This window comes from Ochotona princeps, chromosome 16 (genome assembly GCF_030435755.1).
Source record: "Ochotona princeps isolate mOchPri1 chromosome 16, mOchPri1.hap1, whole genome shotgun sequence".
Taxonomy (NCBI): Eukaryota; Metazoa; Chordata; class Mammalia; order Lagomorpha; family Ochotonidae; genus Ochotona; species Ochotona princeps.
In genome coordinates this window covers 51,783,332-51,802,606 of record NC_080847.1, presented here as the reverse complement: position 1 = coordinate 51,802,606, position 19,275 = coordinate 51,783,332, and the positions used below count along the sequence as shown (strand labels likewise).

At 56.0% G+C, this 19,275-nt stretch overlaps 1 protein-coding gene across 5 annotated transcripts in view; it reads right to left on the bottom strand.

The window, feature by feature from the left end:
- The window catches only part of GRIK5 (glutamate ionotropic receptor kainate type subunit 5), a 53,374-nt gene extending 34,133 nt beyond the window's left edge, over nucleotides 1-19,241 (bottom strand). Inside the window, exons 1-11 of one of the 5 annotated variants that reach the window (XM_058674603.1) lie at nucleotides 18,300-19,241; nucleotides 15,095-15,223; nucleotides 14,766-14,930; nucleotides 12,176-12,273; nucleotides 11,933-12,098; nucleotides 10,412-10,590; nucleotides 9,332-9,385; nucleotides 9,094-9,255; nucleotides 7,086-7,238; nucleotides 6,574-6,678; nucleotides 6,364-6,471 (exon numbers count right to left, since the gene is read on the bottom strand). In XM_058674603.1, the coding sequence (XP_058530586.1) occupies nucleotides 6,364-6,471; nucleotides 6,574-6,678; nucleotides 7,086-7,238; nucleotides 9,094-9,255; nucleotides 9,332-9,385; nucleotides 10,412-10,590; nucleotides 11,933-12,098; nucleotides 12,176-12,273; nucleotides 14,766-14,930; nucleotides 15,095-15,173 (1,269 nt within the window). In that variant the 5' untranslated portion in view covers nucleotides 15,174-15,223; nucleotides 18,300-19,241. Of the gene's footprint in view, nucleotides 1-6,363; nucleotides 6,472-6,573; nucleotides 6,679-7,085; nucleotides 7,239-9,093; nucleotides 9,256-9,331; nucleotides 9,386-10,411; nucleotides 10,591-11,932; nucleotides 12,099-12,175; nucleotides 12,274-14,765; nucleotides 14,931-15,094; nucleotides 15,224-15,651; nucleotides 15,870-16,589; nucleotides 16,623-18,299 lie in introns of those variants that run through there. The other 4 variants (XM_004597973.2, XM_058674604.1, XM_058674605.1 and 1 more) reach the window with 4 other exon arrangements.
- Between the last annotated feature and the right edge of the window lie 34 nt (nucleotides 19,242-19,275).

Sequence of the window (19,275 nt, the reverse complement as noted above, 5' to 3'; positions counted from 1 at the left end):
CAGGTTCTAGGAATTCCTTCTTGGGATGGCTGTGCTCTACACACAAAAAAGCAGGCCCAAGAAAGTCATGGCAATGTTGCTCACGGTGGGAACAAAGCCTGAAGCCACCTAATCTGGGCCAAGTTAAAAAGATCATCAATGTCATAAAAGAATCCCAGGCAACCACGAAAATAGCAAGATCTATAAGATATATAAAGAGGGGAAAAGCCACAGAACAACGTGTACAATATGCTACTCTCTGTGAAGAAAGGGGAGGGGAGGCGGGTGCTTGCACACACACACAGATGTTCACCAGCCTTCTAGAAGGAACCAGAGATGGAAGGAGGCCGCTCACTCACTACCACCTTTGTGGTAGTAGCCTATTTACCCAGGTTTGAGTCCACATCTGTCCTTTCTCAATATAATGTTTTTGTTGTTGTTGTTGTTAAGATTTATGTTTTATCGGAAAGTCAGATTTACAGAGAGAAGGAAGGAGAGAGAGAGCAACACCTTCCATTCACTGGTCTACTCTCCAAGTAGCCACAACAGCCAGAGCTGAGCTGATATGAAGCTAGGAGCCAGTAAGCTTCCCTCTGCGTCTCCCATGTGGGTACAGAATGCCAAGGCTTTGGGCTGTCCTTGACTGCCCTCCCAGGCCACAAGCAGGGAGCTGGAAGGGAAGTGGAGCAGCTGGGACATGAACTGGTGACCATATGGGATTCTGGCACATGCAAAGCGAGGACTTAGTCACTAGGCTACTGCGCCAGGCGTAGTGTAATACGTTTTTAAAAACTGAAGTACAACATGTACTTTTTCTTTTCATTTAAATTCAAGGAGAGAGCCAGGGAGACTGTCCATCCACCAGTTCACTTCCCAAATGTTCACAACAGCCGGAGGTGGACCAGAGCCTGGAACTCAAACCAGGTCTCCCACATGATGCACAGTGATCTGTATACCTGAATAATGATCAGCTGCCTCTGAGGCTGTTACGTTAGTGCAAAGCTGGAACCGGAATCAGAAGAGTCAGGACTGGAATGCAGGCAGCTGGATATGCAACACAGGTGTCACCAGCAGCACCTTTGGCCACTGCCCTGCACACCTGCCTGTCGCTGAGACAAGCATGTGGAAATGCAGAGCCAGAGGGACCCTCAAGAGAAATGTCACATTGAATGTGAACCCTGAGCTTCAGCTACCTGGGCAAGCACAACCAGTAGAAAGAAGTGTTTGGAAAACGATGTATGAACGGGTTTCGATTTATGCCAAAGGTGGGACTGCGGTGGAGGTGAATGGATGATCATTTCAATAAATGGGCTGTCAGGCTGGTGTAGTGCCTAAACTTCTGCCTGCAGTGCCAGCATCTCACATGAGCACCAGTGCATCCAGTGCACCAATGCATCCAAGATGATGCATTTCTGATCCCACTCCCTGCTAATCAGTTCGGGGGGCACCTGCACCCACATGGGAGACCGAGAAGGTGTTCCTGGTTTCTGGCTTCAGACAGGTTCAACCTCAGCCACTGTTGTCATCTGGGGAGTGAATCAGCAAATAGAAGATCTCTGTCTCTCTGTAATTCTGCCTTTCAAAGAAAGAAAGAAATCTCAAAAATAAATAAATAAACGGAACTATCCATTGAAGTAACTGCGAGGAGAATCTACCATCTGCATTTCCTCCCATGGATAATACCTAAAGTCAACCCCAGGTGCGGTGCAGGTTCAAATGTAAGAGACAGAACTATCGTTTCCAGCGGACACACAGACAGGTGTCTTGTGACCTTGGAACAGACCACAGATTCTTACATTCTAAAAAGCAGTAACTATCAAGGAAAAAAACCTGATGAAGTGGATTTTGGTAAAATTAAAAACCAAATCTTTTTTTTTACCAAAAGACACCCTCAGAGGGAGAGAAGATATTTGCAACACATATATCAGACAGAGGACCTGTATCCAGAATGGATGAGCAGATCCCAGATCAATAAGCAACACACACATCCCAATCTTTTAAAATCAGACAAAGATACGATCAGGGACTTGCCCAAAGAGGATTTCCAAATCGCCAATAATCACAGGAAGGCGGTGGGCACTCCTGGTTATCAGAAAAACACAAGGCAAATCATTAGTGATATCCTGTACACCTGAACACACTGTACCCCTGGGCAGCTCCAAAGGGCATGGAGGGTTCTGATCCACACACTGCAGGCACAGAAGCCTGCCTGGTCAGCCAGCACACATCCCTCCCGCAGCGCCACCCCTAGGACATGCCCACAGAGGTGCCAGTGTGTTCACCAGCAGCCAGGAAGTGGAGTGCTGCTGGCACTTCCAGCAGAAAACAGGCAGAAAGAATGTGCATGTCCAACCACGATGGGCAGGTGAGCTGCGGAACCCCCACACCCAGAACACTGTGCAAGGAGATCAAGCCTCTGTCAGCCACACGGACAAATCTCACGAGCCTACAGTGGATCTAAGAGAGGACATACAGTGTGGCGTCACTTGCCTGAGGTTCTAGGGTGGACAGGTTGCCACATGGTGACTCAAGCCGAGATACGGCTACCCTTGGCGGGCTGTGCCTGGGAGGAGCATGAGGAAGTCCCGGGGCTGGGTCACCTCATCTGAGGGGTGCTTTGTGAAAACCCAGAGAAAGGAACATAATGTGGGTATTTTGGCCCAGCATGGTAGCATAGCGGTTAAGGTCCTTGCCCTGAACACACCGGGATGCCATGTCGGCGCTGGTTCTAATCCCAGAAGCTCCACTTCCCATCCAGCTCTCTGCTTGTGACCTAGGAAGGCAGTCGGGGACAGCCCAAAGCCTTGGGACCTTGCACCCATGTGGGAGACCTGGAAAGAAGTTCCTGGCTCCTGGCTTTGGATTGGTTCAGCTCCGGCCACTGCGGCCACTTGGGGAGTGAATCAATGGACGGAGGATCTTGCCCTCTGTCTCTCCTCCTCTCTGTACATCTGCCTTTCCAATAAAATAAATAAATCTTCAAAAAAAATGGGTATGTTGCTATAGGCATGCTACAGCTAATAATTTCTTCCAACTAAAAGCAAACAAAATTATAGGTAGGTGTGTTCCAGAACATTTCTCACAAGTCAACTGTCTGGACCTCTTTATAAACCCAGACTGCAGGGCCCAGTGTGATAGGGTCTTGCACATGCCAGGATCCTTTCCTTGACGCACCAGGATCCCATGTGGGCACCATTTCATGTTCCAGCTGCTCCACTTCCCTTCCAGCTCCCTGCTTGTGGCCTGGGAAAGCAGCAGAAGATGGCCCATAAGCTTTGGAATCCTTCACCTGCGTGTGAGACCTGGAAAAGGCTCCTGGCTTCAGAACGGTTTAGCTACAGCTGTAGGGGCCATCTGGGGAGTAAAGCAGTGAATGGAAAATCTGTTTCTGTTTTTCTCTGTAAATATGTTTTTGCAATAAAAATAAATAAATCACGGGCCCGGCGGCGTGGCCTAGCGGCTAAAGTCCTCGCCTTGAACAAGCCGGGATCCCATATGGGTGCCGGTTCTAATCCCAGCAGCTCCACTTCCCATCCAGCTCCCTGCTTGTGGCCTGGGAAAGCAGTCGAGGACGGCCCAGAGCCTTGGGACTCTGCACCCGCGTGGGAGACCTGGAGGAGGTTCCAGGTTCCCGGCTTCGGATCGGCGCGCACCAGCCGTTGCGGCTCACTTGGGGAGTGACTCATCGGATGGAAGATCTTCCTCTCTGTCTCTCCTCCTCTCTGTATATCTGACTTTGTAATAAAATGAATAAATCTTTAAAAATAAATAAATAAATAAATCTGAAAAACAAATTACAGAAATAAACCCAGACCCCAAATCCACATCCAAGACCTCCTAGGGTGTCCTCACAGTCTAGCCCTGGTCACACTGCTGTGCCAAACCCCCAGAGCTGGGAAGAATCAGAAACCGTGGCGAGGTGGTGTAGAGCACCCTTGGACGGGTGCTGAACCTACATGCCGCCATGTGTTGCCTGGGCATTCAGGACTGACCAGTGAGGCTGGCCTTGGCCCATCAGCTTCCAGTGTGCTATCTGCACAAAGGTGGCATGCTCAGAGAACTCAGCAGCACTCGCTTCCTGGCTGGGCTTCATGGCCTCCTGCAGCCTGTACAGCGGCGTCACTGGCCCGGTTTAAAAGGAAAGTTAAAGGACTTGAACTGGCAGAGTGGGTCCAGCAGTGGGGCCCCAGTCTGCTTCACCCCACGGCAGGGGCTCCTCCTGCTGCACCAGGCCCCCTGAGAAGAAAACTTCCACAGGGGGTGATAGGGTCCTAGGGTGGGGGTGCCAGCCCAGCCTTGTCTCCTCAGCACCCTGTATCCACCTGCCCTCAGGTTTCTCTCAATCCGGGTGCCTTTTCTCTGGAGCTGTGAGCCCACCCCAGGGTGCAGCCTGTACTCCATAACCTGTCTCCCTCAGGCTCCAGGGCCCTGTCTCTACTGTTTCTTCACATTCCAAGCCCATGCCTGCTCCTAGCCACCCTCAGCTCTCTGGACCTGCAGACCTGGCCCTGCCCCTTACTGCTCACAGCACTCAGTGCCACAGCTGAGCCCATACAGTGTCCCACAGGAGAGCCACCGCGTCACTCAAGTCACTCATCACATGCTCCTCTGAGTCTGGGCTAGACAGAGCAGGCAGTGACACAGGCCCCAATACAAGTTTGAATCCTCAAACACCTGACCCTGGGCCTGCTCTGAGATGCTGGTGAGTGAGAGCGAGTCCAGCTGTGCATGTGGGCACTGCTGCCTTCACTTCCATCTGTTCTATATCCCCTGGGGCTCTGCTCCCAGGACTCCCCTGCCTGGGAGGGCCTCTGCACCTAACTCCTAACCAACCTCCAAAGCCCCACATGATGCCACCTCCTCCACAAAGCCTTCCTCAATCCCTCCTTTCTTTGGGAGTCTCTTAGTACCCTGGGTCAGAATCACTGTCTCCAGCTCTCTTTCCTTCACCAGAGCAGGGTCACCTCCCCCAGGAGTACTGGACCATTTCCGTGACTCATGCTGGGCCTCCAGGACTGTGTGAAGCCTGGCACACTCTTGGGGGATGAATGAGGGACTCAATCCGTCAAGAGATGAACAGCCGGCTGCCAGGAAGAGAGGAACAAGGGGGTTCCAGGGCCTTGGGAAAGGCAAGAAGAGTGTGAGAAATGGATTCCAAGTCCCAACAGACCTAGTTCAGGCGTCCCTCATCTCTGCCTCATACTCCCCAAAGGACCCCCACCTCCTCAGCCTGCAGAAGGCGTCAGGGATGGACAGGGGCCATGCACAGGGGCATAGACTGCTGCCAGCCAGACTTCCCAGCCCAGCCCTTGGGAGAGAGCGTCTGGCTCCCTGTCCACAGCCACTTGGCCCTCTGCCACAGGCTCACTGGTTCCCTCCAGGAAGCCTGGAGGTAGACTTTTGATCAGAACTTCCCCAGGGATCTGGGCGGGCTCTGCACCTGCTGCTGCAAGGACCTCTGACATGCTGTAGGGTCCTCTGGGAACCCTCTCTGAAAGTCTATCCACAGACATTGGCTAACTCCGCACTGCTGGGAAAAGCGTGGCTGCCTGCTGTGTCCGGCTGCAGGCCCAGCTGTTCGGGGAATCCCCCTGCTCTGAGCCCTGAGCGTGGGGTGGGATCCCTAACAGTTCAGGGAGCTAGTGTTCTCGGTGCCCCGCAGGAGGCAGCAGGAGGCAGGGGTACTGAGCTCTGTACGGGACTCACTGTATGATCTGCTGCCTTCTCCTTAAAAGGCGGAACTAAGCCAGCCTCCCAGGCAGCCATGAAGTTTCAACAGTGATGCCCAGAAGGGGCCTGGCACCACGCCTGGTACAGAACAGGTGCACTAAACACTCGTGGATGTGTAAAGGCCCTCCATCTCAGACTTGGTGCGTGGGCAGCACCTGCAGGGTTTCTTGGTTGTGCTCAGGGAAGCTGCAGCTTCCGGGCATGAGGAACATTCAGACTACAGAGTCTCAGAGATGCCTGAGACTGACTGTGTGACCCTGAAGCAGTCCCTTCACCTCTCTGAGCCTCTGCTCCCACATCTTCAAGACGGACACCAAGGAAGTTGGCAAGTGTGACAAAAGGACCATTGTGGAGCTTAAGACCACCAGGACTGGCAAGGGGCCAGACAGTATATCTGGGGCCTGGGCCTGAACCCAGCCCTGCTGGCACAGGCTGCCCTCCCTGTCTCTGGCAGTGGGTAGGATGGTGACGCCTTGCTCACAGTCTGGGGTGGCTGGGCACATGGTCTCCTCCCCACCAGACTGTGCCCATGCTAGCCAAGGCAGTCTCCACTTGATGGGGGAGCTGGGGTTGGATATGGGGCACCACCCAGGGAAGGCCCAGCATTCAAATCCCTTTGTCTGTGGCCCTTGGGTCCCCTTCAGTGCCACTCACCAGGATGGTCGTGACCACCAGGGTCTTGTTAGCCAGTGTCTGCGACAGGTTGATGTCCAAGGTGGTGGCATTCATGGCCAATGTCCTGTTAGAGTACCACACCCCTATCTGGGGAGCAGAGGGAGCACCCATCAGCACAGGGTTACAGCAGGCTCAGGCCCACCTCACCCACATGTTCATGGTCTCTGGGATCCCCCCAAGCTCACTGACCTCACGATGGCCTTGTCGCGACTTCTCTAGGATGCGCAGGGTGTAGTTGGTCCTCTGGCCTTTGCTGTTGAACTCGACCCGCCCAGTCAGCCCATCATACTCTACCTAGCAGGGTGGGGAGGCGGGGCAGAGGGAGAGGGCGGCAGGGCCGAGATGGGGCAGTAAGGCCCGGCAAGGACGAGACATCCAGAGAAAGGCACCAGGTATCCAGGGAGGGCATAAGAGAGGGACAGAGAAGGACCACAGTTAACACAGCAAGACATGCAAGGAGGTGAGAAGTGTGGGATGGTGGAGCAGCAACAGAGCAAGGACCCAGAGAGAGACAGAGACACCCAGACCAGTGGAAGTAAGCAGGGTAAGTATAAAGAACAAGGAGTGTAGAGGCCCAGAGAAAGGCGAGAGGTGAAAGGAGGGTGGGGTGGAGGGCAGAAGGCCACAGGGTGACATAGGAATACCGGCCAAGATGACCGCTGCCCCCGCCACCAACACCAACCTCCCTGCACCCGACTCACCATGCGCAGGTAGTTCATGAGGCTGGTCCCGTGGGGCCAAATGTTGGCTGATGTACAGGCCAGTGGCTTCACACCAATCTCCTGGCTGCGATTCAGCTCTCGGACAGCACTCACCACCACATGCACCGCGTCAAACATCAGGGCAGCCGACAGCTGTGGCAGGGGGACGCAGAGGAAGGGCAGTTTAGCCAGGGGAGCTCGCGAGCACTCCAGCCCCTCTCCCCACAGGAACAGGAAGCTGATGGGTCGGAGGGGAAGGGGTTCTAGTCCTTCTTGTGGGGGACCTGTGGGTGACAGTTGCAAGCCAGGCCTCAGTGTGGAGCAGCTGTCCCTGTGTGGTGGTGCTGTGTGGGAAGGGACTTATCTGATACGGTTCTCTGGACCATCAGCTGTGTTAACCCACATGGACAGGTGTGCCCGGAAATCCACGTCTGTAGGGCCCACGCAGGCGGGGGAAGTTGCCACAGCCCGCATTTCCGGAGTGGGGCTGGGTACGTGTGCCCATCTGTCTCCACAGGACAGGTGCGGGGCTGGGGAGGCAGGAGCTAAGCCGGTGGCCTAGTTCGGCTGCTTCCCAAGCCTGTGGCAGGTAGCAGGTCCCCATGCCTTTTGGAGCCTCCACTTCCTCTCCTGGGAAACGGAATCAGTATATCCACACTCCCTGGTTCTAAGTGTGACTACGACCACACTGGAGCACTGTGTGAGTGAACATGTATTTGGATGTCTGTGTGCAGGGATGTGTGTGTGTGAGAGACAGAATGAGTGAGCTATCCCTGGTGCCCACTTACAGTTCACACCATGGGGTCTGTGTGTACATGTGCACAAGTAGCACTGTCCTGGCACCTTGGCACAAGAGAGGTCTATGAGCAAACACACATTAATTACGTGCCTTTTGCATATCTGCACTCGTCCCACATGTGTACATATGCTTGTCCCACATGTGTTACTAAACACCTACCATGAGCTAGGCTGCAATAGGTACTGGGACTATGATGGTGAATAGGTTGGACAGAAAACCCTGCCCTCACAGAACATATGATCTCTCTCTATGTAACACGGACTAACAGGTAATCCACTTGGTGATCTGTGAGTGCGGGGGGCAAAGGGAACAGGGACAGAGGATGAAACATGAGTAGTTCCAATTTTTTACATGGGGGTACTGGGGTGGGTGTTGTGTGGTGGATTGGGCTATCACTGGCAATGCCCACATCCTATATTATGGTGCTAATCTGAGCCCCAGCTGCTTGGCTTCCAGTTCAACTTCCTGCCACCCACATGGGAGAACCAGATGAAGCTCCAGCTCCTGGTTTTGGCCTGGCACAGCCCTGGCTACTCTGGGCACTTGGGGAGTGAACCAGCAGATGGAAGGCTTTTCTCTTTATGTCTCTCCCTCTTTCTCTCTGTCACTCTGTCTTTCAAATAACTACACAAATCTTTAAAAATAGTAAGATGGAGCTAATACTATGGTGCAGAGGGTTAAGCCCCCACCCTTGCGACACTGGCATCCCCTATGGGAGTACCAGTTTAAGTCCCACATGTTCTGTTTCCAATCAAACTTCTTGTTAATGTGCCTTAGCAGGTGGTAGAAGACAGTCCCAGTACTTGGGCCCCTGCACCTATGCAGGAGAGACCAGGATGGAGTTCCTGGTTGAGCCCTGACTGTTGTGGCCATTTGGGAAGTGAACCAGCACATGGAAGATCTGTCTCAGCTGCTGTTTTAAGTAGATAGATGAATAGGAGGACAGAGGAAGGTCTTACAGCTGAGGGGAGGGTTGGCCACAGGTTGTATGGAGGAGTGGGAGGGAAGCAGACGCAGGCGCAGAGGCCCTGAGGTGCATCTGTATTGGGACATCACGGTGATGGGAGGTAGATACAGGAAGGATATGGCTCAGGCGCACGGCAAGGCTACACTGTGAGGGTTTTGAGTGGGATCTATGTAGGGTCTGAAGGTGCCATGCAAGGGCCTGCACAGCGTGTTCCTGAGTATGACAAGAATCTGGGTGCTTACCGCGGGGCCCGGGTAGGTGCTGGCTTCACAGTTCTCTCTCCAGGACATGTTGAGGCTGCGCACAAACTCAGGATAGAAGGGGTGGGAGGTGTTGAACATGGAGAAGCCCAGGATGTTAGAGGAATCTTCCACGATACCATCCAGATGCAGAATGGGGAAGTCCTGGGACCAAGAAGAGGTGGTGAGGCCTGGGCCAGGCTGAGAGGACACTGGAGGGGGCAGGGTTTGGGGTACGCACCATGGTGGTGAGGATATACTTGTAAAATGCTGAGGTCATTCCCAGCTCCGAGGCCTGGAACACATGGGGGAGGTCGAGAGGCGGCAGGGGAGGCAGAAACCCGCAGGCGGAGCCGGGGAAGAACCCAAGAGAGGAAGAGAGATTTAGAGACAGGCCTGGTGAGAAGACACCCATTGGGAAAAACAGTAAGAGACGTCCAGAGCTGGGCAGGAGCCGAGGGTGGGTACAGGGAGCACCTCACCAGGGAAGGCAGCCAACCTGAACTTTTCACAGTTCTCGAGGAGAAAAGTCTAGAAAACCTGCCCATGCTGGGAGTGCCCAGGCCTGACCCACCCAAGCCACAGCTTGCACCTGCAGAGTGGCAGGAGCTGGGTTCTCAGCACACAGGTGTCAGGTAAGGGCAGCCTTAGAGCGAATAGGCTGGGACCCGAACCCTGGCCCACCTGCCTCCTGAGGCTGAGAGCTATGCTATGGGTCACCCAGGGCCAGGAGCCCAAGGGTCTATGGTTACTTCTCTTCCCATGAGCTATGGCTGGCAGTGATGTAACAGTCTAGGGTTGTTTTTTCTCAAGTGCAGAGAAATAACTAACACAACTTAGTTTATGGAAAACAGCTAAAAGTAGGGAAACAAGTGACTAATGACTGTGGATTTATTGGTGGACTGAGATAGGTCTTGGCATTCTGGCCCCTTCTGGGTGCCCTGGAGTCCTTTCTCCTCTGAACTTAACTTCTTCCCCACTCCATGAATGCTCATGACACCTGTCCTGCACATGGGATGAAAGTCAGGCCAAACACACACACAAACCCCCTCAGTGTTAGCTCCAGAACAACCCTGAGGTATCAGGACTTAGCCAGAGCCATCTTGGGCATTCTCCCAACCACTCCTTGAGACAGGAACTACCCTGTCCTCACCATACCATGAGGGGACTGTCCTGGGCCCTGCAGCCGAGAGGCCGCCAAGTTAGAGAACAGACATGATGATCACACCTACACACCCCTTCCTGCCACAGAGGCTCGGGCATGGGTGACCTGCTCACAGCCACAGACCCCTGGGGGAGTCAGAGACAGAGGGAGGCCCACCTTACGGAGGATAAGGTGGGAGATGGATGCATTAGCGTCGATGATGATGGTGGACACCTTGTCGTCACGGATCTCCTTGAGCAAGGGCGTGGGGTCCCGGCTGTCATCCAGCATCCTCACCGAAAGTGTCTCCTTGGAGATGAGGAAGCCACGTACCAGTTCCTCCAATCGCAGTAGGCCTGAGGGTAGCATCGGGCCAGGGTCAGACCCCTGCCTGCTCCTTCCTCCCTGCCGCGGGCCAAAGGCCACAGGGATAGGGTGGCTGTCTAGAGTGCAGCTGGGTGACCCCTTGTTGGAGAGGCTTGGCATCACGCTGCATGGATCCTCCCTAAGTAATAACTTGACCTAGACCTTGCCCCTGAACACCAAGCTCCCATCTCTGTCCCCTTGCTGACTCCACCAGCGTATCTGTGGGCACCTCACAGGATCACCTTCAGTCTCAGAACAGCAACTCACGCCAGACCTGCCGGCAGCCTGGCTTCCTGCCTCTCCCTCTCCCATGCCTAGTCCTTCTCGGCTACCAGATCTCCTCACATCTTGCCTCCGTTATCCCACTGAACCATGCTCGTGCTCTGAGGCCTCTCCTATGCTTCCCGGCACACCCTCAGCCATCTCAGGGCTGCCATATACAAGACTGGCTAGTGCCATGCTCTGCTCTGAGGCCTCTGTACTGGTTATCCCCTCTGCTTCCTCTCATCTGGCTCTCCACTCAGATGCCACCTTCTCCACAGAGGCTAGGCCCAAGACTCATACCTGCAGAAGAGGCTGTTCACAGGCCTCCTGCTGGCTCATGTGCTGCTCTCGCCAGTCCCCAGGACAGACTGGCACACAGCAGGTGCCCCTCTGGAGCTTAGGGAGCACCGTATTCCGTCTCTCAGTTCTTTACGCGCTGACCCACTTGCCCACCGGGTATGTCACCTGAATGGCTCCAGGACAGGTCATACCCAGTGTGTGCCCCTCCACTGACTACTTCCTTCCCCTGGTAGAAGCCTCTCTCCCTCTGCCCTCACCCACCCTGCCTCTCCCTACCACTCCCTGCCACACTTTGCATCAAGCTCTAGTCTGCTCTCAGCGCTACGGCCAGAGCTTGTCCTCCTGCACAGCCCTGCCTGCGTCCTTCATCATTTCCCATGAACATCTTCACATTTCGCTCTCCCTCTGCCCCACCCGCCTCCCTTGCTGGGAGCCCACTCAGTCCCCCACGCTCAGCTCAGAAGTCCTCTTCTCTGGGACATGGGTTCTGAACCTCCCTGAGGGGACCCTCCTACATGACCCCGTGTGACAGTCCAGACACCTGCAGCCTGCTCCAGCCCTGCAGTCCCCTGCAGGCAGTGACCACACTCAGGGTCTGGCAGATACCTGGTCACCACCCACGGACCAAATGGGCCTCTCAGTAAAAAGACACTGTCCTGTGGTACCAGAGATCTCAGCTCCGGAGGGGGAGCAGCCCAGGTCTCCCAAAGCTCTAACTGGGGAAGGGGCATGGGGGAGGAGTGAATAGAGCATCCAGGGCGCCCTCACACTCAGCCTTGGCGCAGATGAGGCTGGCCGAGGGGTAGTTGAAGGACTTGAGGATCCGGGAAACAGCTAGGCTGACATCCTCGTTGCTGGGGTAGAGGCTCACAGACGCGAAGCGCAGGTACTGCAGGCGGGGCGTCTCCTCAGGACCCACCTTGATGTGGGGGATCTGGATAGAGAGCGAGCCTCAGCTGCCACCCCGCTCTTCCTCCCGACCCCTCGCTGTCCGCCGGAGCCCCACCTTACCTCTTTCTCCCCGCAGATATGGCTCACAGTGGAGGCAGACGCTGGGCTGGAGGAGGGTCCTAGGACAGACACGACTCCCTTGGGCAGGATCTGACACACTGCCAGGGGAGGGGGAAGACATCAGGATCAGGAACTTTCCGCCTCTATTCCTGTCCCATCCCATGGTGCCACCCTGGGCCCAGACCCTGAGAACTGCCTGCTCTTCCTCCTCTTCCACCGGCCCAGAGCTGCAAACAGGAGAAGCGGGGCCTGAGGTGGAGAAACAGGAAGACAAAATAGCCAAGAGACAGGGCAGAGGAGGACAAGACACACAGCAAGGGGACAACACAGACGCCAGGGGCCACTTTGAAACGTGCATACCCAGGTGTCCAGTTCCTGGGCTATCACTTTCCTCAACTTTTCTAATCAGCTACAACCTATGATGCTTCCAACACCCTACATGGAGCTCAGCTGTGGTCCCCTGGATCCGCCACACTCCCAACACCTGTTCTGCTCTAGCTCCTGCCTAAGCACGTGCTAGACTCCAGAACGGGAGTGGACAGCTGTTGTTTTCGCCTAGATTTTCTGGGGGAACCGCCTTGCCTCACAGTGCACGTGGCTGGACTGGCATCAAGACTCAAGCCATCCTGTCACACAAACACATCCTCCTGGCCACGGGATCGGCTCACAGATGGCATGGCTCACATTCGGCCAGAGAGAGCCCTTCCTGCATCTACTGCAATCACAACCAGGTTTGCTAGATTGGAGATATGTAAGCTTTGAGATGCTGGGGCCATCTTGCTACAAGTTAGAAGGACATTCCTGAATATGAAACCAACTCAGAGGAAAGCAGGGTCCAAGACAGACACAAAGATTTGGGGGCTGGCATCATGGGTTAATCTGTCCCTTAAGTCACTGGAATCCCATATCCAACAGCTAGTTTGAGTCCCAGCTAGTCCAATTCCATTACAGCTTCCTAATTATGTGCCCGGGAAAGAGAGTGGGTGGTGATGGCCCAAGTCTTCGGGCACCTGCCACCCACTGGACAGACCAGGATGGAGTTCTTGACTTCTGGCTTCAGCCTGACTCAGCCCTGGCTATTATACCCACTTGGAGGAATGAGCCAACAGCTGGAAAATCTCTCTTTCGCTAAATGATTCCTAAAACATCATTTCAACACTTGGATCTGGCCATGCCTGAAATTAGTCCCTAGTTCTTTTGATGACATAGCTGGTCAAGTTTTTCTCTAACACCACACTAAGCTGGGCTTCTGCCCATCACTGCACCCCACTTCTAAGCCTTCTGGGTCTTCCACGCTGGAGGCAGTTCCACCACTGGTTCAGGTGACATACCCCCAACCCCTCTCTCACAGCCTACGAATCATCAAGTCTTGTCTCTACTTTGGTCAGTAGGTACAAGCCTGCTCACACATCATCCAAATGCTGTCTCCAGACTCACCCTCTGCAAGCCCAGCTTCCTGGCCCAAGACCATCATCAGCTCCCAACTGCCTGCTGACCAGGTAACAGGGTGCCTTTTGCCCTGGCACCATGGTCGCCTTACTGGTCTCATCTGTCAATCCTCACCTGTCATAATGCAGCCCAGAAGTTTCCACCCACTATCCCCATCCTCCACCCCACATCCTGGAGCCAAGCAGTCAGAATGGGCTCAACCTTACACCACGTTCCCATTCCTCTCCTCCTAATACTTCCTCTGCCCACCCAGCTTCAGACCACAGCTATATTTCTGCCCTCTGTCTCTTCACCTCCTCCCCATCCCAGCATTTCTCAAACTGTGCTGTGTCACACCAGTCAAACAAACTCAGCAACACTGTGATCCACTCTGTCAGTGTTTTCAAATGTGTATGAGAACATGAGGAAGCCTGTGGGAAACAACCCTGTGGAGGGCCTGGCATGATGGCCTAGTGGCTAAATCCTTGCCTTGTATGCACCAGGATCCCATATGGATGACAGTTCATATCCTGGCTGCTCCACTTTCCATCCAGCTCCCTGCTTGTGGCCTGGGAATGTAGTAGAGGACGGCCCAAAGCCTTGGGACACTGCACCTACGTGAGAGACCCAGAGGAAGCTCCTGGCTTTGGATCAGCTCAGCTCCAGCCACTGCAGCTACTTGGGGAGTGGGCCAGCAGATGGAGGGTCTTTCTCCCTGTCTCTCTTTCTCTCTGTGGATCTACCTTTTCAATAAAAATAAATAAACCTTAAAAAAAAAACTGTGGAAAGGCAGCGTCTCGCGAAGTATCTCGGGAAGTCTGCAAGTCCAGTGCACCTCCTCTAATGATGCCACTCCAGTCATGCCAGTCCCCTACCATGCAGCAGGCCAAGCCCCACAGTGCTGCTTGCGGCAAAGTCCCTCCTATATCCTGACCCTTGTCCTGGGTTCCTACACTCACCAGGAGTCATATCTGGGATAGAGAAGGCATAGGTAGACATGAAGGAAGGGGGCAGATGAAGCCAGATGAGGACAAGGCTGAGCAGAGTAGGCCTGGAGTGGGGTGGGGGGGGCAAAGGAGTAGGCAGAAGGAAGGACTGAGGAGCTGGCCCCCACCTGCCCACCTCGGGCCCCCACCTCTCCTACCCTCGGGTCCCCACTCACTGGTATCTGTGGTCTCGTACTGGCTGTCCCGCTGCAGCTCAAAGATGTCAACTTCCACTCGGGCTTTGGCGGGGACCTCAATGATCCCGTTGATCTGCTCTCGGGCCAGTGCAAGGGCCAGACGTTCGCCACGGCCACACACAGTCTGGTCATCCAGGATCGCAGCTGAAGGGACACAGGGGCTGGGGACCATACTCCAGGCAGGAAGGAGGGGCTGAGGGGTGTGGACTCCTGGGTCCAGTTGGGAGGGCCTGAGTGCTGGGATCCCCTGGGTTCTCAGAGTGGGAGGGTCTCAGAGAAGGCAGGGGGCAGGTGCTGCAGGGCCTCACCCATGCGCAGTGATGAGAGCACCTGGCAGCTGGGGCTGGCGAAGGCAACAATCAGCAGCAGCAGCAGCTCAGCCGGCATCTTCCTCCCCTCCTCATGGGGACGCAGCTGCCGCGGCCCCCACTCGCCACCTGCAGGGAGATCCCCGAGCCATTGGGAGGCTGCTGACTGGGGGGATGGACCCCCTCCTGGGCACTGTCAGTTGGGGTGCTCCTAGGATGCTGTTGGTGAAGCAGACACAGCTCCATAGGGCCCTGCTTAGGTTTGTGGTTGGCAGTGCTGAGGGTATCACTAGAGAGGGGTTGGGGGGAGCTACCAGACACCAAGTAGGACAGATCTGCTAGAAAATGTGCACAGCTACAAAGCAGGCAGGAAGCGGGCCAGGGATCTCATTTAGGAGCAAGTTCCAGGGACGAAGCCCCACCCCAACTGAAAACCAGGAAGTACCACTCTCCCACCCGGTCCCGCCCCTGTCCCTGGGCAGGCAGCTGTTACTAGGCAACCAAAACCGGCTGCTGAGGATGCGGTGGTTGCTAGGAAACCCCATCCCAAGCCTCACTTGCCACCTTCCTGACGTCCCTGGTTCCCACAATCCCACAGGGAGAGAGAGAGGCCTGGACATCCGGGATCTGGAGGGCACAGTATCCGGGGATTAGGAAACTTGGAGAAAGAAGAGAAAGGGAGAGACAGACATACAAGGAGACTCATGGATAAATGGACAGAAGCAGCAGAGGGCAAGATGAAAAAGAAAAAGCAATAAAAAGTAGTAAAGAGAGGAAACAGAGTTGGAAAGTAGAGGACAGATTTAGATGGGGGAAAGGAGAAGGCTCGGGAAAGCAGAAAAGAAGACAGAAACCAAGGGAAAGGGAAAATGAAAACAAGAAACAGGAACAAACCGCAGAGGCACAGAGAGAAGCTCTGCGGAGCTGGGGCTGGAGCTAGGTAGGCAAAATGGGGAGCCAGGAAAATGGGGAGATGCGGAGAAAGAAAAGGCAGAATCAGGGTAAGCCAAAGGACGGGACAGGAAGGCACAGAAAGAGGAAGACAGAGACTGGAGACCAGACACACACTGACGGAGGCTGTGGGCAAGAGTGTTGGCAAAGAAAGGGAGGAAGGCTGGGTGTGCCACCAAACGGGTTGCCCAGTGCTGCAGCTCACGTTGCCCTGGGAGGCTGAAGGAAAGAGGGGCTACGAGTGTATCTTGGTGCCCCACTACCCTGCATCCCAGGGTATGGGGGCTACTCCAGGTACCAGGACCTCCTGTAGAGCCCCACTGGTGAGGCCTGAGTAGGCTCCACATGCCTTCCCCTGGGCCAAGGGCTGGGCCCCAAGGGATAGGACACTACTCAGGTATCTCCTGGTACCCCACTGGATCGCCATGAGGGAAGAGTGAGGAGGTGAGGGGCAGAAGTTCAAGTCAACACATGAGACCATCTCATGTGACCAAGAAGGTCCAGACCAGGGCAGGAGACAAATCAGTTTCAGCTCTGCCCCTACCTTATCGTGTGACCTTGAGCAAGTCACTTCTCTCCCTCTCTCTCTCTCCAGGCCTCTGGGAAGCAGAGGCTGGAACGTGGAAGAGCATGCTGAAGAGGCTGGTGGCTGCACACTGGAATTTGGATCCAAGGTAAAGTCTTGTCAAGGTTGGAAGAGCAAGGGACCCTGGTGGAGCTGGAGGAAGGACTCAGGGAGGTGGGGCCAAGAGCCAGGCAGTAGTGAGCGAGGCCATCCTGGGATAGCAGGGACTTCAGGGAGCAAACAGAGGAGCAGAGACCCAGGAGCAGGAAGACAAAGAAACACTGGGCAGAAGGGCTGGGACTCACAGGTGGCAGGCATAATGGGGAGCAGACAGAGACAAGGGTGCATGGTAGCAAACACAGCTGATAAGGTGGCAACTGGGGCTATATGTAGGCAGACAGCCAGGCAGCCTAGAAATGAGACAGAAAAGGATCAGAAAACAGGTGCAGGGAGTCAAGACCAGAGACTCCAGCCAGGTCAGGCAAGAGCCGAGACACAGCAGACAGCTTAGCAAAGCGGGGGTGGGGGAGAGACAGCCAGCCAAGGGGCACAGGCAAGAAGGCAGAGAGTCAGCCAGGGCAAACCGGGTGAGGCAGCAGACAGGGAAAATCACAGCAGGAGCAAGGATTTGGGGAGTATAGAAATTGGCAAAACTCTGCAAAGACGGGCTGGTGTGAGTGAGCGGTGTGAGTGAGCAGAGCACAACAGGCACAGGGAGAAAGGGGGGCTTGAGTTGCAGGGGCTACGACCTGCACCTCAAACCCAGGGGAGAATCCACAGGCAGAGATGGAGGAAGCGGGAGTGCCCTAGAGGAGCCAGGCAGCCCCCACACACAGGTGCTCAGGGATGCCTGCGGGGGTGGAGAGTGGGAGCCCCCAGGCGAGCAGAGCAAGGCAGCAGAAAGGCCAAGCAGGGTGATGCACAAGCATGGGGGAGCAGGGGACATGGAGGAGCAAGACCACCACGGCATCAGAGAGCAGAAAGCCAGCAGGTGGAGCAGGGCTCGCAGAGCAGGTCTAGGGGAGGAAGATGAGGAAGATGGGAAAGTGAAGGCTGGGAGGCAACTCCTAACCCCCCAAGCCAGAAAGGGAGGGGGCAGACAAGAAGCAGAGAGAGAGAGACCTGGAAGGAACTAGGCCTGGCCTGGGAGCTTCAGAAGGGAGGAGAGACAGGAAGACTCAACAGAAAAACCAAGACAGGGTTAGGCCAACAGCAGAGAGAGAAGTTGGGCAGAGCCAAGCCCCAAGGGACACATGAAATGGAGACAGGAAAGACATTTGCAGGGGATCCAGCTATGATGGGATAGGGATGAGGCCCGCGGCACTGTAGCATACGGAGGGGATAAGGCTCTGAGGGAGAAGAAACAGACAGCGTGTGTGAGAGCCGAGCCAGGACCCGGTAAGGCTGGGAGAAGGCAGGGGTAGGGACGTGCCAGTAGCTGGGAGAAGTGAGACGGCAAGTAAGAGCCATCAGCCCTCAGGACCAGGGAGGCCAGGAGAGCTGTGTACCCAGGAGGGGGTGAGGAAAGGCGGAGGCCAAGTGAGGCTAAGGAGATGCAGAGCATCCAGAAGACCCCTAGTGGGCGAGGGCCCTTGCCTACCGGGACTGGGGGGCGGGGGTGCGGCGCACAGCGAGCCCCGCTTTCCAGGACCCAGGACCCAGCCCAGTCCCCGCCCTGCAGACACTCACGGATCCTGGTGGGACGGAGGGCAGGGCTCCCTCGAGGCCCGAGGAGCGACAGCGGGAGACGCTGTGGCGCTGGCGGTGTGCGGCTGGGGCGGGGGGAGAGGGCAGTCCAGAAGGCCCCCTCCCCCGCCGCCCGCCGCTGCTGGCGGCCCCCAACTAAGCCAAAACAGTGGCTCCCCAGGAGCAAGGAGGAAGGACAGGTGGAAGAGGAGAGGGCGGGCTGGGGAGGGGAGGAAAGGGAAGGAGAAAATGGAGGAGAGAAGGGTAGAGAGGAGAGGGGGAAGGAGGAAAGGCAGGCAAGAACGGAGGGGAGGGGGAAGCCGGCCCCAGGAAAGGGCCCCCACCCCCTCCCCTAGCCTGGCCGGCCTGGGGGGGCCACAGGGGGCGAGGTCTGGGTGGAGAAGAGGAAGCCGGCCATCAGGAGAAGTGGGGGAGGGGAGGGTCCACGGGGGGGGAGGGGGCCGCCCCCTTCCCCCCTCCCCCCAGGAACCTGGGCCCTGCTTTGCAGACGGTGTCGGCTGAGTCCTCAAGCCCTCAGCCCCCACGGGAAAAGCATGCTGGGGATGGAGAGAGGTCGGGCTGCTGATAATGGGGTGCTGGCAGCTCCAGAGAAACTGAGCAGGGGGCAGCTGAGGTGGAAGGATGGGGAGGAGGACGAGGAGGATGGCGAGGAGCAGGTGAAAGAGGAAAGGGGAGGAGGAGGAGGAGGAGGGTGGGGTGTCCCGCGGGCTGCCCGTGCAGGGCCTCGGAGGGAGGGCCCAGTCACAGACTCCAGGTCCCCTGCGAGAAGCAGTCACCGCCGCCACTATCGTCGCCGCCGCGGCCGCCACCGGCTCCGAGTCCCCAGCTGGGCCTGCCGGCTGCCGGCCGCCGCCGCCACCACTGCTGCCACTGCTCCTTCTCGCCTCCGAGGCCGCCCGCCTGCCCGCCCGCCGCCCGCCGCCCGCGCTGGGTCCTGGAGCGCGGGAGGGGGTGGGGA